The sequence below is a fragment of the Dryobates pubescens genome, chromosome 6 (genome assembly GCF_014839835.1).
Source record: "Dryobates pubescens isolate bDryPub1 chromosome 6, bDryPub1.pri, whole genome shotgun sequence".
NCBI classification, from domain to species: domain Eukaryota; kingdom Metazoa; phylum Chordata; class Aves; order Piciformes; family Picidae; genus Dryobates; species Dryobates pubescens.
In genome coordinates, this window is record NC_071617.1 from 20701308 (window position 1) to 20716099 (window position 14792).

Sequence of the window (14792 nt, forward strand, 5' to 3'; positions counted from 1 at the left end):
TGGCATGTATAATACTACCCAGCACCAGAACAGTGATGCTCTGCATTTGAGTTGGTAATTACCTATGCATGCTGGTTCACTTTCAAGCTGTTTTTACTTGTCTTGATGGGTACATACAAAATATCAGAATCTGCTCTCACCAGATGTTATGTGAATGCTGTGACATTTAAGTATGAGCACTGAACAGTTAATAAGGGTAATCTCACTGGGTTGTGCAAACTTCTTTCCTCTTTCAAACTATCCATCCAAACACAGAAACAGAAAATGAAAGCAGGTTCCTTCAAATCAGCATAAGAAAGGATTGCTAAAGCAGGACTGGAGCACCTGCGTACGTTCATCTGAAAGCTGTGGCTGACTTGGCATCCCATCCTAGGCTTACTAGTTCATAGTAATACTGTTGTTCAGTGTAACTGTTTTACACTCCAGACTAATTTATTGGGGGAAGGGAGAATCTTCAGTAATGAGAGAAGAGTGCGAACACAGAAGCTCATTGTTTGTTTCAGTCAGGGTTACAGCCTCTCTTACTCACCTTATGATATTACAAGATTAATATGGAGTAGCACAGGATTTTATTTTTTTTAACTAAGAAACATGTACTACATCAAAATAAAGCAAGATTAAGTGTGTAGAGAAGAGGAGGAGGTGGTGAGGGAATTGCAATCTTGGAGGAAAAGGAGAGAACCCAGCCTGAAAAACAAACAGGATGAGAGGACAGTCTTGAGTTCCTGGAATGCTTATTCCATTTGGAAGAGACAACAGCAATCAGGAAAAACACCCAAACAACAAGCACCAAGTAAGAAAAAAACAAGCAAAGCTCATGAACAATCTGAGAAATAGCTCTCCTGATATCATGAGAGCAGTATCAAAGATGAGCTAGAGTATTTCTTTTAAGGCAAGTAATGTGACATGAGTTCTTCAGATTAACTTTTTCCATAGCCAAAAGCAGTACAATTGCAGAGCCAGCTCCTCCTCATGCTTAACTAAGGGTCAGGAAATTCGAAAGGCACCATCAACGTGCAGCATCAGCGTAGAAAGTGCTGACCACCATTCAACAAACAAGAAACCCATGTGATAAACTGCAAATTATGAAATATTCTTCCAAACCCCCTTGAAAAGTGTGAGGTCCTCCATGAAACTAGGGCCTAGATAAACTCCTGACATCCTTTTTTTGTACATACTAGAGACAAACATCCTCCTCCAAGCTGGAACAGGAAAATAAAGGCTGTTGACTGACCTGAATTTGGATGTCACACTCAAAACAATCCTTTCACTTGCTCTGTGACAGGGTCGAGGTCAATGTCGTAGAAGCATGGCCTCGTGGGCAGTCCTGGCATGGTGCTCATCTGTGGGAACAACAAAATGACGTTACACTCTTGCACCTATGACCAGATAATCACTCCACCCATGTAAACCTTAGACTAAGGGAAAGGCTAAAAGCTTCATCGTGGATTCAGCTGCAGAAGTGATCTCCATTAAATTTTTTGTTGGAAGAAGTCAAGCTTGGTACAATTTTTGATTCATGCTTAAACATACACTTCTTAAAGGCAGGAAAGAGAAAATAAAAGCCACAAAAGAAAGAGTAGCACAGCAAACAAAGTAAGAACTCTGTAACAAAATGAAGACACTTTGAGTTTATTTGTTCCTCAAAATATTTAACCAGAACATTTATCCATTTATATCTACTGGGGAAAATGATACAGCAAAAGGCTAGGACACAACTGCCCAAATTCATCTGGTCATATGAATGTGTTGAACTTGGACCTCTCTCATAGTAAACCTGCATACAGGAGAAGAATTAATCACAACACTTTCACATTTAAATAGTTCAACTAAACACACACGGATTACTGCTGAATCCTAATTTAGTAGTCAGAATTAGCAGGATGAGATATGAAGCTGAAGTAACCCAATTATACCAGACTATGCAGAATTAAGCTCCTGAGCTAGCATAAGACACCAGAATTTGCACACTTTAAAATATGTAAATAGCTTCATGGACTTAAATTACAGAGTTAATTACTGCCCTGCTTACCTACTTATAATATTATTACTTATATTACCAGCACTTGAGCCACGAGGGGCTTGCTTGTCCCCAGTGTAAGCATGGGCATGATGTAAAGGCTTTGACTGTGGTGCAGTTTTCAGGAAGGACCACTTTGGATCACCCTGAACTACTTAGAAGCCCTGAATATCTCACTACAGTTCCACTACTTCAAGGCACTCCAAAAATAGCATTTGGGTTTACAGACTCCATAAACTTTTCTGATATCTTAATTTCAGAGTTGGAGGATGGTCCTACTCTCTCAAGCCCTATATTAATACCCAAAGAGATGAAAGAATGATCTCAGTGTCTCTGGAAACAAGCCTGAAGTTCAATGTAGCTCACCTGTTTGTTAGCTAAAAGCCTTTAAGCATTGAAATTTATTGAATGGATGCTAGATTTTGAGTGATAAAATTTTATCTGGGGCAAGTCAGCCAGAGCTCATGAAAGGTGGTAGTTAATCTGACCCCAAAAGGTAGCCTTGAAACATGCCTGTGTAGAAAAAAGTTCACACTGTCTTGAGTACCAGAAACACTCCACATACAATAACCTATAGAATGGGTCAAATTAGGATATGCTTTCATGATGGGAGCTGAAACCTGTTGTTGAAAGGGGGGCGGTTTGCCTTGGGAGCCTGTGAGAGGATTCCCCCTTGGATCTAGCTCTGGCACTCATCTTACTCCAACCAGTCTCATTCAACACACTTGACAGATGAAAACATATGTTCTTGTGGCCAGGACTGGTTGGCTGATGAATTAAACCTGCTTACTGCATGATCAGATCACCACCAGGTCCCTGTTTGCAGAGGACCAGCCCAAGCATGCTGTGCCCAGTCATCACCATCCAGCAAAGTACACAGGCGGCTTCCTCCCTCCATCCTCCCTTAGTCTCCAAAAATCATAACTGAGCTATGGTGTTTTCTCTGGCCAAAGGCAAGCTCTGACAGGCTAATTGGCCTCAAAAGAGGAGAAATACATGACCACCGCCCTAGCTCCTCCAGAGAGACAGATTTACAGGTGCCCTTCAGGCTGCAGTAGGCTGTATTTATGTCAGCTTGCTCTGCTGCATAGTCAGTGATGGAAGTAGATCTCCCTTATGCTGCAGCTTTGCTCCAAATGCTCATGTAAGGATTCCATCGGGGAATACAAGCAAACTGCAAGATCACTCCATCACAATCCCATTTACTCCGGAGAACTCTGAGCCATTTCAGAGGTTAATCCATGTTGGGAAGGGGGAAAGGAGCTTGGGGAGCTCACTGTAAGTGTAGCCATCATCTCACTTGAGATGCACCTCTGAGAAAAAAACCCAACCTAACAAGCTCTTCTGGTGGACTCAGTACATTTTTTCCTGTTTTTAAACACAGTCCTTCCTGATCAATGTTATTGCCTGCAGTAGGATTGAAAGACAAAACTATCAGTTTGCATTGACTGAACCCTGCCACTGATTGCATGACATCATTTTATTGGCTGACATTGCTTTGGCACCTTAGAAAAAGTACTAACCCACCTTGTCTTTATCCATTGGCTGCATGAGTTGGACTACTACATCACTAGGGTTACTGAATTAGTTTCTGTCTCAGATCCACCCCAGTTTCTGAGTTAATGCTTGACAAGAAACTGCCTTAAAGAATTACATATCACTGGGAGGAGAATGAACAAAACTGCCAAAGACAACTTTCTGGTTACTCTGTGTATGGCAGTTTTACATCCAAAAGTAAACTCCCTAATTCCAGGTTCTTTTTTTCTTTCTTTTCTGCAGGGGGGAATATATCTACAGGCTTGGCCTGTCCTAATCTTCTCTGTATAATAAAAACAAGAATCAGTTTAGGGAAGGTTTTTCTTCTACTTATAAAAATAAATGTAAAAAAAGTAAAAATCCCACATGTGTGTTTTGGGGATTTGATTTTCTTGATAGGCCTAGTTCTACACTAGTGTAACTTCACTGTACGAACTATTGTAAACATGTAACATCATAGAATGTGAATGTCAAACCAGTTTATTGCCAATTCAGGGACTACAACTGTTCTCATATTGAAAGTTGTAAGTCAACAAAAGGGAACAAGTTCATTTGAATTAAAATTACTGCTGCATAAAATGAAGTACAAGGAAAAAAAAAAACAACCAGCAAGCCACAGAAGAAACACTTTGGGATGAATATTTATGAGAAGTAGAGAGTTAAAATAAAACACATCCTCTCATTTTCCCTGTGGCCCAGACTTCCAAACAGGCAAAGCCACGCAGATTTACAATCATTTCTCTCAGCTCTCAGAATTTGGACAGAGAGGTAATGTGCAGCTGAATCTCTCTCTTTTTCATTACTTCAAGGTCAATAAGAGGAGGTGGCTGGTTGGCTGAAGAGATTACTACCAATTATTCCCACTCTAGCCCTCCATTTCTTCCTTGTAGTCAAAAAGGCAGGAGAGAAAAGAGGGCTCAGTTGGCTGCAAGGCTGAACCAAGGCTTCAGCAGACAGGCTTTCCACATGGCTGCGGGCTCAGAATGATTCTCTTTCCTCTCTCTGTTTTCCACAATGCTGAATGAAGGCATTAAAGAGTTCACTGTCTGACCTTAAACCCAGCAGACACGACCCAGAAGCATCCCTCTCCCTGCGCTAAGCAACGGAGCCTAGACTTTCGTGCAAAGAGCAGGAAATGCTAACCTGTCCCTGTGCTGCAGCACCTACCATACCTGCACAGCAGCGGGCCAACCACCTCCCACCTCTGCAAAACTTTCTAACTACTTCCTAAAATGACTTCATCTCTAAAACTTGAAAAGAAGGAGAATGAGCAACAGTAGTAGACAAGGTATATGTACAGAGCCTACATAAATTTACAGTCATACAGCAGCTTTCTAAGCATTTCATACAACATTCATCCTGTACATACTGCACGGAGATCAGCACAATCCTTCACTCTCTTCTAATCACATTTAGGTTATAGACCTATAGCTACACAACATCACACAATGTGGATCTAAGAAAAGAGCAGGGTAAGATGAAATCAGTGACAACACATTATTCACTTAAGACCATAAACTGAGTTTAGGTAGCTGGAATAATCAGTATTTAATTTGACCAAAGCTATTACTATCACACTGGGAGAAGGAAGAGATGTCATAATCTTTGCACCTTAAGGGTTAATGCAATTCATTTGTATGTTTTATGCAGGGGAAAAAAAATAAAGAAAAAGAAAAAGTTTATGAAGAGTTCACCCAGCTGCTGCCCAAAATACACTTTGAGGAACTAACAGGAAGTAGTTTTGTAGGAACTCACTGGAATCAGTCATTTTCTTCATGAACTGTGCAACTTTCTATATGTCTACGAGGGCAAATCAAGTGCAGAAGAATGATGTGAAAAATACAATGCCTATTTATTACCAGAGCATTCCATGTTCTGAAGGCAAAAGCAGCAAGTCTTACAGTTAGCTGTCCTAAGGATCATTTATGGTCCTGAAAATGCACGACTGGTGTTGGATAAAACACAGTTTTACTTAAAGCCTGAAGGCTACTGTTATTTAAGCTATGCATTTATGATCTTCCAGAAGTTTATTTATGTGAGTAAACAAAAGGAGACCCAACAAACACATAAGGAGCTAGCTTCCTTTCAAAAGAAGGATGCCTAGCTCTAAGAAAATTCTGTTCCACACCCTCTCCAAGAATACATCTGCTGTCACTGGAAGAGTGACTAAGTTGAACTTCCCTGGAGTTTCATTTAAATTACAGTTACGTGTTGGCTGTAACGTCTGTGTAACAGTTGTGCAGTAAGACTGCTAGTCAGGTTTGTTATGGTCCCACAGAGAACTCTAATGCTTAGCTTTCTTCTTTATCATACAATTGCCTATCTTGCCTTTTACTTCATGGATGTATCCATACTTTCCTGTAACAACCTCTCCTTCCCCTCCCCATTTTTTGATACGAAAAAAACTAATAGGACCTGGCATCACCTGAACCAGGTTAGCACAACAGTGTGATCAGCAAAACAGACAGTCCTGAGGACTACTTCCAACTCCTGTTTAGTGTCTTTTTCACTTATAAGACATGATGTGTCTGTTTTATAGGCACAGCATGGTTTCTAAAGACAGAAAGAAAACTAGAGGAATTTGTATTTACATGAATCAGGGAAAACAGACAACTAGAAGACACCAAAAATCAGCAGTTTACTGAGGAAACCTCCCTGTTCTGTGACTTATGGAGTTAAGTTGCATTCGACAAGAAGTGCCAACAATTCACATTATCTAATTGTCTCCTTTTGTTAATTGAACAAGTTAAGGCAAGCCATAACCATTTCAAAGTTGACATGCTGCAGAAAACAGATGTTGTTTCTCAAGAGAATCTAGCATACATATGACTGCGGATAACTCCCCAATAAAATCTGATAGGATGAATTGCACATCCCACACTCCCTCAGCAAGAAACAATACAAGAGGAAGCTCAAGAGATTTATAAATAGTGCTATAAACCTGCATGCGTTATGTTCAACATGCCAGAATTTGTTGGAATCCTGAGGCACAGCATGAAGGGTTTTAATAACGTTTCCTAGTGAGTTAGAGCTCTGAAAGACAGCTCTCCACTATCAGAAATTTGCCCCCCTGCAGTGCATCTGTCAGTCCCAACATGTGTGAAGCTGAAAGAAAGAGCTTTCCTCCTTACTTCTGAAGAAATCCCTCCAGGCTCCAACCTTGCCTGCCTTTAGGCACTCCCTGTCTCCGGTGTCAAATTACTCCCACTAGCACCTGTGGTGCTGGCCATGCACTAGAAGCTGGCACCATAGACTAGGAGAGAGAGATTAACAGTCACCTCACCGCACTGTTGGGAGAAGTGAGTGCAGATCTTATTACTGTGCCTTAAGGTCCCTGTACTTTTCCATTTTAAACCTAAACTTGGATCAACTGTGTGGTCAACAGTTGGCTGAGTATGAGCCAGCAGTGTGCCCAGGTGGCCAAGCAGGCCAACAGACTCCTGGCCTGTGTCAGAAGCAGAGTGGCCAGCAGGACTGGAGAAGTGACTGTCATCCTATACTTGGCATTAGTGAGGCCACACCTCAAATACTGTGTTCAGTTTTGGGCCTCTCACTACAGGACACTGAGGTGCTGGATCATGTCCAAACAAGGGCAACAAAAATACTGAAGGATCTAGTGCGTAAGTCATACAAGGAGCACCTGAGGGAAATGGGGTTGCTTACTCTAGAGAAAAGGAGGCTCAGAAAAGCCTTTATCTCTTTCTACAACTACCTGAAAGGAAACTGTAGCACGATGGTGGTCAGTCTCTTACACATAGCAAGTGATAGGGCAAGAACAAATGGCTCAAGTTAGAATCACAGAATGGTCCAGACTGGAAGAGACCTTCAAAGGTCATCTAGTCTGACCTCCCTGCAGTCAGCAGGGACATCCCCAACTAGACCATGCTGTGCAGGGCCTCGGTGAACCTCATCAGTTGCACTGATGAAGGTTTAGAGTTGATGTAAGGAAAAAATCATTGACCAAAAGGGTTGCCAAGCATTGGAACAGGCTGCGCAGGGAGTGGTGGAGTCACCATCCCTATAGGCATTTAAAAGACATATATATGTGCTTGCTTCGGGACATGGTTTAGAAATGACATGGCAGTGCTAGATTAATGGCTGGACTTCTCTTCCAACCAAAACAATTCTATGATTCTAATGTTTGAAAAGATGCTGATTCTACCCTAACATATGCTATGGTATTGCTTGCAATGAATGGTTCTTTTCCTGGCATGCTAACTGATATCAGGTGCAGAAGTCCATCTGGTATCAATTATTTTTTCTAATTGTCCCTTACTTTAGTGTTTCCACAGTCCTGGCAAACATTCGATTTTGTGAAAGGATTTACAACAACAAAATTCATGAATGTTGTCCTTCTGGTATCAGCATCTGGATGAAGTTATAAAAGTATTGAATATTGATTATACCATCCTCATTGACCTTGCTGTCCGGTGCTCAAGTGAGGAAAAAGTCAGGAGAACAAGAACCTTACAATTTACTTAGATTGAGTGGAAATAGTCTGAATCTGAAAGAGATCTCCTGGGCACCATAAGGAAGGGAAAAAACCAAACCCACAACCTCACACAACATTCCACATCTATTTAGTACAGCTTTTGGAGACACCTGTGGGTGCATATCCCATAGGAAGCAGGGGAAAAGAGGAATCACTCAGTGCTTGGTTGGCCAAGTACTGGAGGAACAAGTCACTATAGTATCACTGGAACTCAACTGTTGCTGTCAGTGATGTCCTGAAACACTGAATCATAGAATCAATAAGGTTGGAAAAGACCTCAAAGATCATCAAGTCCAGCCTGTCACCCAAGACCTCATGACTACTAAACCATGGCACCAAGTGCCACCTCCAACCCCCTCTTGAACACCTCCCCAGAACCAGCATTTTACTAGTTATTAAATAAAATTTAGGCATAGCTGTAAAGTGCAATTTCCCCAAGTAAATAAAACCATTTGTGACTGAAGTATGTGACTGCAGCTCCTATCAGCAGAGTTGTTTTCATTTTCAGCACAGCATTTATAAAACCGTATTTCTAGCAGAAGAAAATGGTTACCCTAACAACAGCACAATGGGATCAATATCTTGAGTTTTACTCACAAAACACATCTATCTGAGGTGGCACAGGAGATGGTGTTAGTTCAGGGGACTATTTTTTTTGATGTCATCCACAGCACAGCATGTTTCACAAGTTATTCAGAGCTGTTTTGCCTTAGATAGGTAAACCAATAAAATACTATAAAAAATGAAAGCTACAAAACCCAAATAAAACCCACTAACCACCCCCCCCAAACAAAACACCCCTCAAACCAAAACACAACAGCCTCAACCCCAAACCAAGACACCCCAACAATCAGCCTTGAAACAAACAGCCATCGAAGAGATAAAGGAGAGAAAAAGCAGGGCTACAAATTCCAGGTGACTTGGTGACTTGTTCCAAAACACTTCCCTCCACCCCAGCCCACACAAAGCCATTTCCAGGCATAATTGCTCCCTTGGCCAAAGCCTATATCCTGATTTTCCTTTCTCTCTGGGGCTTTTGACAGAACTCTTGACAGAAGATTCCTGTTTGCTGCCTCTTCTACAAAATCACTTCCTCAGCCAGAAGAAATCCTTCCCTCCAGCCCACTCCTGATGTCAGATGCTCCCACTACTGTTCCCTTTCTTGATGAGTATCCAATATATCAGACAGGGGTGGAAAAACACCTCTGAGGGCCTAAATCCAGAGAATAAAGGTGTTCCTCTTGGGCTGTTTCAGCAACAGGAATATCTGAAGTTTCTGATCTTTGTGGATACATAATTCTCCTGCTTTATCCAGTGTTTGGGTCTTCCGATGAGAAGTCATCCCAGCTGTGCCAGCAGCTCAGGCAAAGATGATGTGTATGTGTATATATATGTATATATACCTGTATGGGAAGAACTGCTTCTAAAGAAACTTGAAATGCTGCATCACCAACTGGATTGGTTTCATTACTTGATTTAAACTAAGTGCCAGTAGCGACCTTCATCATACCAAGAGTATGAGAATTTTGGAGACGACCTGAAGCAACAGGAGCTGGAAAAAGCGGAAGAGGAGGTGACTATACTTTGCTGATCCCATCTAAATAGATATGCTCTAGTTTTCAGTACTGGGAAGCATTAAAACCTGGGATGTACACTTCACAGGTACAGCTCAACTTTCTGGGCTGTAGCTATCATGGGACATGTTGGAAAGAAGAGCCAGGGGGCTTGTTTCCAAAGAATGATCAGTTGTGGCGGGCATCAGCAATGAGAAAATCTGAATGGATTTGCTCTTTGTAGCCCTTAGCACACATTATTTTCTAATAGAAAACAGACAATTACAAACAAGCACTTCACATTACAATTCTAGAAGCAGCTGCTTTCTAACCACACAGAATTTCTCCTGATCTCTTGAAGAAGAGGGAAATTACTTTCTTGGAAGGTTATCTTCAGCTGTACTGAAGCACTAAAAAACTTTTCCTTTCTATTTGTAAGCTTACAAGGACATGAGATTGTTAAATGAACTGTGTAAATCAGATATCCTTGGTCCCAGCCCCCTAGCAGCATGCATAGTTCAATAGCGTGTGTCCTTTAAAATCATATCAGAATGTACTGTGGTTCCCTTTGATCGGCAATCTTCATCCTATTATCTATTGAACCACTATTTTAAGAGCTCTCCAAAAGGCTGCTAAGAAAAGTAAGTCTTGAATAACCTATACTGCAGCTCACACTTCTGGAAAATGGAGAGCATAGAAATGTTTGGGAAAAGGCTGAAAGGCAATGAATGGTGATACAGTAGTGCCTTCCAAAGAGCCACCTTCTTTGCAAGTCACTTGAACTGCACAAACAGTTGTAAGAAGAAAGGAAAAAATTCTAGCCACTTTCTTATGGCACTACTAGTTTTCACAGATTCTCTGAGGAGACACTAAACCACTAATTTCTGTTCAGTGAGAGAGAACTCTGAGTTACCAGTTGGATTTAATTGTCAAAGGAAACCAGACAAAGTTTTATTATCTGATGCTGAGCACGATCCTTACTCCACAAGCATGTATCCTTACAAAATATAATAAAGATAAAATACTAATCTTTAAATAAATGTTATCTTCAAATAAAAGGATTTTCAAAGTACTCACATATATGAATAAAATATGTTAAGTTCACCTGTGAAATCAATGAACTAAGATCTCAGTTTTAGAAGGTGAGTGAGATAGGAGACAGGTTTAAATGGTTTGCCAAAAGAAGCTGAGATTCTGCTAGGAGAATGGAACATGAAATTAGTAATTCTGATTCTCATCTTGGTCTCATATAACTGAAACTCAAAAATAAACATGTTAAATAGTTATGCTGCATGAAACAGCTTTTTCTACTACATAATGGAGCCTTTGTACCGGTAATTTTTAATGAAACACAACTTTCTCTGTTTCTCATACTTTGCAGCAGAGCACGAACTTGCAGTAAGTCACTTTTCTAACCACAGTTTCTGCAACATAACAAATTACAACAATATATTTGTATGAGCAACAAAAATGTTGTTAAACTGTCCCATTAAACTGAACCATATTTGGAAACATTATTTTTTCAGCCTGAAACCAAACCAACCAAACCTAAACAGATGTTTTGTGAGTGTCACTCAATATTTTTCCCAAATGAACCATATGAAAGGACAAGAAAAGCGGTGCTCTGACAAACACCCAGTACAGGAACAATCTATGGGAACTTATTCTCAAGCATCAAAAATGTGTATAAATATTCACCATCATAGAAAGTTTATTTGTGTACATGTGCATTAAATCCTAAACTAAGGCTAAAATAAAATGATCACAGAAATTGAAAACCAGTTAGAATAAGATCTTTCTAACATCTAAGTGAACAAAGTATCAGATAAAGCCACAAGGTTTATTTACTCTTATGGTATAGCCCCCTGGCTCCTCTTAATCAAAACAAGGCCCGCCTATAATGAACTTTCATTTTTGGCAACCAAACCATTTACAACGCCACTGCAGCCAAAAGCATAACAAACACAGCCCACAACACATCCTGCCTCCTTTCCTCCTGCTGACCTCATGAATGAAGGCTTCCCGTGACGGCCTACGGACTTTGGTCGAAGAGCTGCAATGCCCCAGTACTGTCTCACTACCCACCTGCCTAGGCATCTTCCTTGAAGAGAGGCTGCTGGTGAGCGAGAGCACTCTCCCTTGGATGCAGCCACACATTGTGCTGCTGTCTCATCAGCAGCATTCCCTCCAGCAGCTGGAATCTCTGTAGTTACTATCATTTGAAAATTACTTCTTTGTTTGTGGGAAAACTCTGCTTTATCTTTGCTTCCACACTACATTTCTCCCTTGTCAGACTCTTAGATACTGACTAAAAGGTTATTTTTAAACTGATTATTTTTGGTGAAAGTTAAGAAAACTCAGAGGGATCTTATTTTTCCTCACATACATGTCTTGATGCCATTCTGGACAGATTACCTTGGTTTCCATGTCTACTCACATCACATGTTTACTACTGGTGCCAAATACAGGGACACTGATGTTCTTCACTACAGTCTGGATCACAACTCATTCAAGGGTCTCGGGCACAAAAGCAAATCTGACATGCAGTGCCAGCAGCACAATGTAGTTTCTCTCTGGTGTATGTGAAAAAGGTTTTATTTACCCTGTGTGCCACTGCCTCTCCTCTCTCCCTTGTGCTCCTGCTGCTTTGATGCAGCTGTGCATGAGCTTGCACAACAGTACAGAGCATGTGCCTGGTCACAACTGAGAAATATAGGAATGTGAAAAAAGTCATCACAGGCAGAGGAAGGGAGAAAATTATCTGTATCTGCTTTGCTGCATGTGTTTGTGAAACATTGTCTTTTCTCTTTATTTGGTTCAGTCTAGTAACAAAAACTTCTAGTACCTTGCTTTCTAAATCTACAAAGCAGCAGGGCATTGTGTGTGCGCAGAAAAGTGCTGTCGTGTGTTCAGTTAATACAGCAGGAACACACTTCAAATCAGCTAGAAGGCAAGTAGGGAGTGTGCCATACCACAGCAGAGCAAATGTGGTTTTGCCTCTGATGGTGGCTGGTGGCAGATGCTTTACACAGAAAACCAAAAAATATGGAGGTTGACAAAGCAGTCTCTGCTCAACACCAGGAGCCGATAGCTAAAGACTGTTGAATCCGTGAGCCCTATGCTTAGCACTTTCCCCAAATTACTTACTTACGTGAATTACAACCCTGGATATTGTTGATGGCTGTAATCTTTAGAGGTCTTGTTAAATTCTTGGCCTCAATGGCTTTCCTGTGTTAATGACTTCCACATTTTAATCATCTGAGAAAGTGTATCTTTTTTTTATGGATGTATTAATCTAGATGCCTGGTGTCCAATCAGTATGGAGGCAGCTTCAGAGAGCCTCTAAATTCCACGTAAAAGGTTCAGGAACATAATAGAGGTAAAAATAGAAATCTACAGAATTCTCAAGCAGACACAATTTTTATATGAACACAGGAACTTGCAAGTTCTTGACTTTCTCAGTGTTTCAAACATTAGAAACGTTAACATGTCAAGTCATAAAAGTGTCTCCGTGAAGAAACTGAGAATCATCCAAGAAGCTTTGGCTAAATAGACAGAAACAAAATGGTCAGATTGCAAAACAATATGACCCTGCTGCCAGATTGATTCAGGGATAACAGCACAGTTCAGATTCGGCAGTCAGCTTCAAGCACACGTTTTAAGTCAGCATGCCTACACAAAACAGTACACATCATATTGTGTGCAAGCTGCTGTTTAAAATCAAATTCAGTATCCTGTTTTCAGAAGGCAATGCCTATGTATTAAAGTGTGGCTGTACTGCAGTCTCTGCAACAATCTCTCAAAGTTACTGTCTAGTTACTTACCAATTAAGTCAAAAAGATCCTTTACAAGAATTTCCATTTTTGTGGCATCCAGGCTATAATGATGAAGTAACCTGGATTACATCTGCCTAACAAATGAGCTAACCCTCACAACTGAAAAATTTTCCCTTTCTTGTGAACAGTATGGCAGTACTCCTCCAGCTACAATTTCTGAGTTTCAATAAGCTAGCTGGAGCCACTGCAATGTTATGTGAATAAGGGTTTTTGCTTTTTGTGGATCTGCTGTGATTACTGGGGACGGTGAAGAGAAGCTTGGCAGACACTGAAAAAGCCAGCATAGGTCAGGAAGTAATTTTGAGGAGCAGATGTTTGTTCTAATTGCATTTACAGATGAATGCCATACAAGGGGAAGCTGGCATTTAACAGGTACTGTACTCAGATCCATTTCAATGTCATTAAGGCTACTACTACAGAAAAGCAAAACAAAACAACCCCCAAAAAACCAAAACCACAACCAACCACAAGTGAGTGAGAAGGGGAAACAATGACACACCAGGGCACAACTCCAAATAACCTGGGAGATGCTCTGCAACATTCTCATTACTCATTTCCTCTCAGATTTTGACCCTCGCCTCGCTCATTCTGATATTTATGGTATGGTCTCTCTGCTAGAGACAACTCCTTAAAACACCACAGCAAGCAGAAGGCAGCCCTTCACTTCACAATGCTCCTTTCTCAGAGTGGGCTCTGGCAGGCAGGGTGCAGGAACCCAGGCTTCTCCACAAGGCAGCACAGATTTACAACTTCCAGAGCATAGGCACCTGCACACAAACAGCTGCGAAGAGGGGCACAGCCTGTCTGGCCACACTTCAGTTCATTGAGGAGCTGCATGAGGTAAATTAACCAGCAAACCCAGCAGGGCTTGGATCAAGAGACAAGGCACATGCTTTTGGTATCTCTCTCCATCAACTCTTGTGGTCCAAGTATCTCAGTCACTTTTTAACCAGTTTCTGGACAACTACTTCTTGTTTTTCTTTGGTAAAACAGAAAATAACAAAAGCTTACCTACAAACCATTAAATACTGTAAACTGTAACTGCTGATTCACAAAGCAGATCAGAGATCCCTGCACTCAGGGCACCAGAGATTCACACAATGATTTGGGTTGGAAGGGACCTTACAGATCATCTAGTTCCAACCCCCCTGCCATGGGCAGGGACACCTTACACGAGACAAGGGTGCTCAGGGCCTCATCCAACCTGGCCTTGAACACCTCCAAGACATTATCCCTCAGACAGCAAGGAGCTGATAAGGGGTCAGCAATACAATTTTTATTCGCAGACACATATCTGTCAGAACCCTAAATCTCATTACCTTTGTGATTTATATTAAAAGTGTGTCTGGAAAGAA

The 14792-nt window shown here is 41.1% G+C and overlaps 1 protein-coding gene across 1 annotated transcript in view; it reads right to left on the reverse strand.

Annotated features, from left to right (window-relative positions):
- MTHFD1L (methylenetetrahydrofolate dehydrogenase (NADP+ dependent) 1 like) overlaps positions 1–14792 on the reverse strand; it is a 153729-nt gene that overhangs the window by 4417 nt on the left and 134520 nt on the right. The window contains exon 27 of the mRNA XM_054162707.1: positions 1235–1343. Coding sequence (XP_054018682.1) covers positions 1254–1343 — 90 coding nt within the window. The 3' untranslated portion in view covers positions 1235–1253. The remainder of the gene's footprint in view (positions 1–1234; positions 1344–14792) is intronic.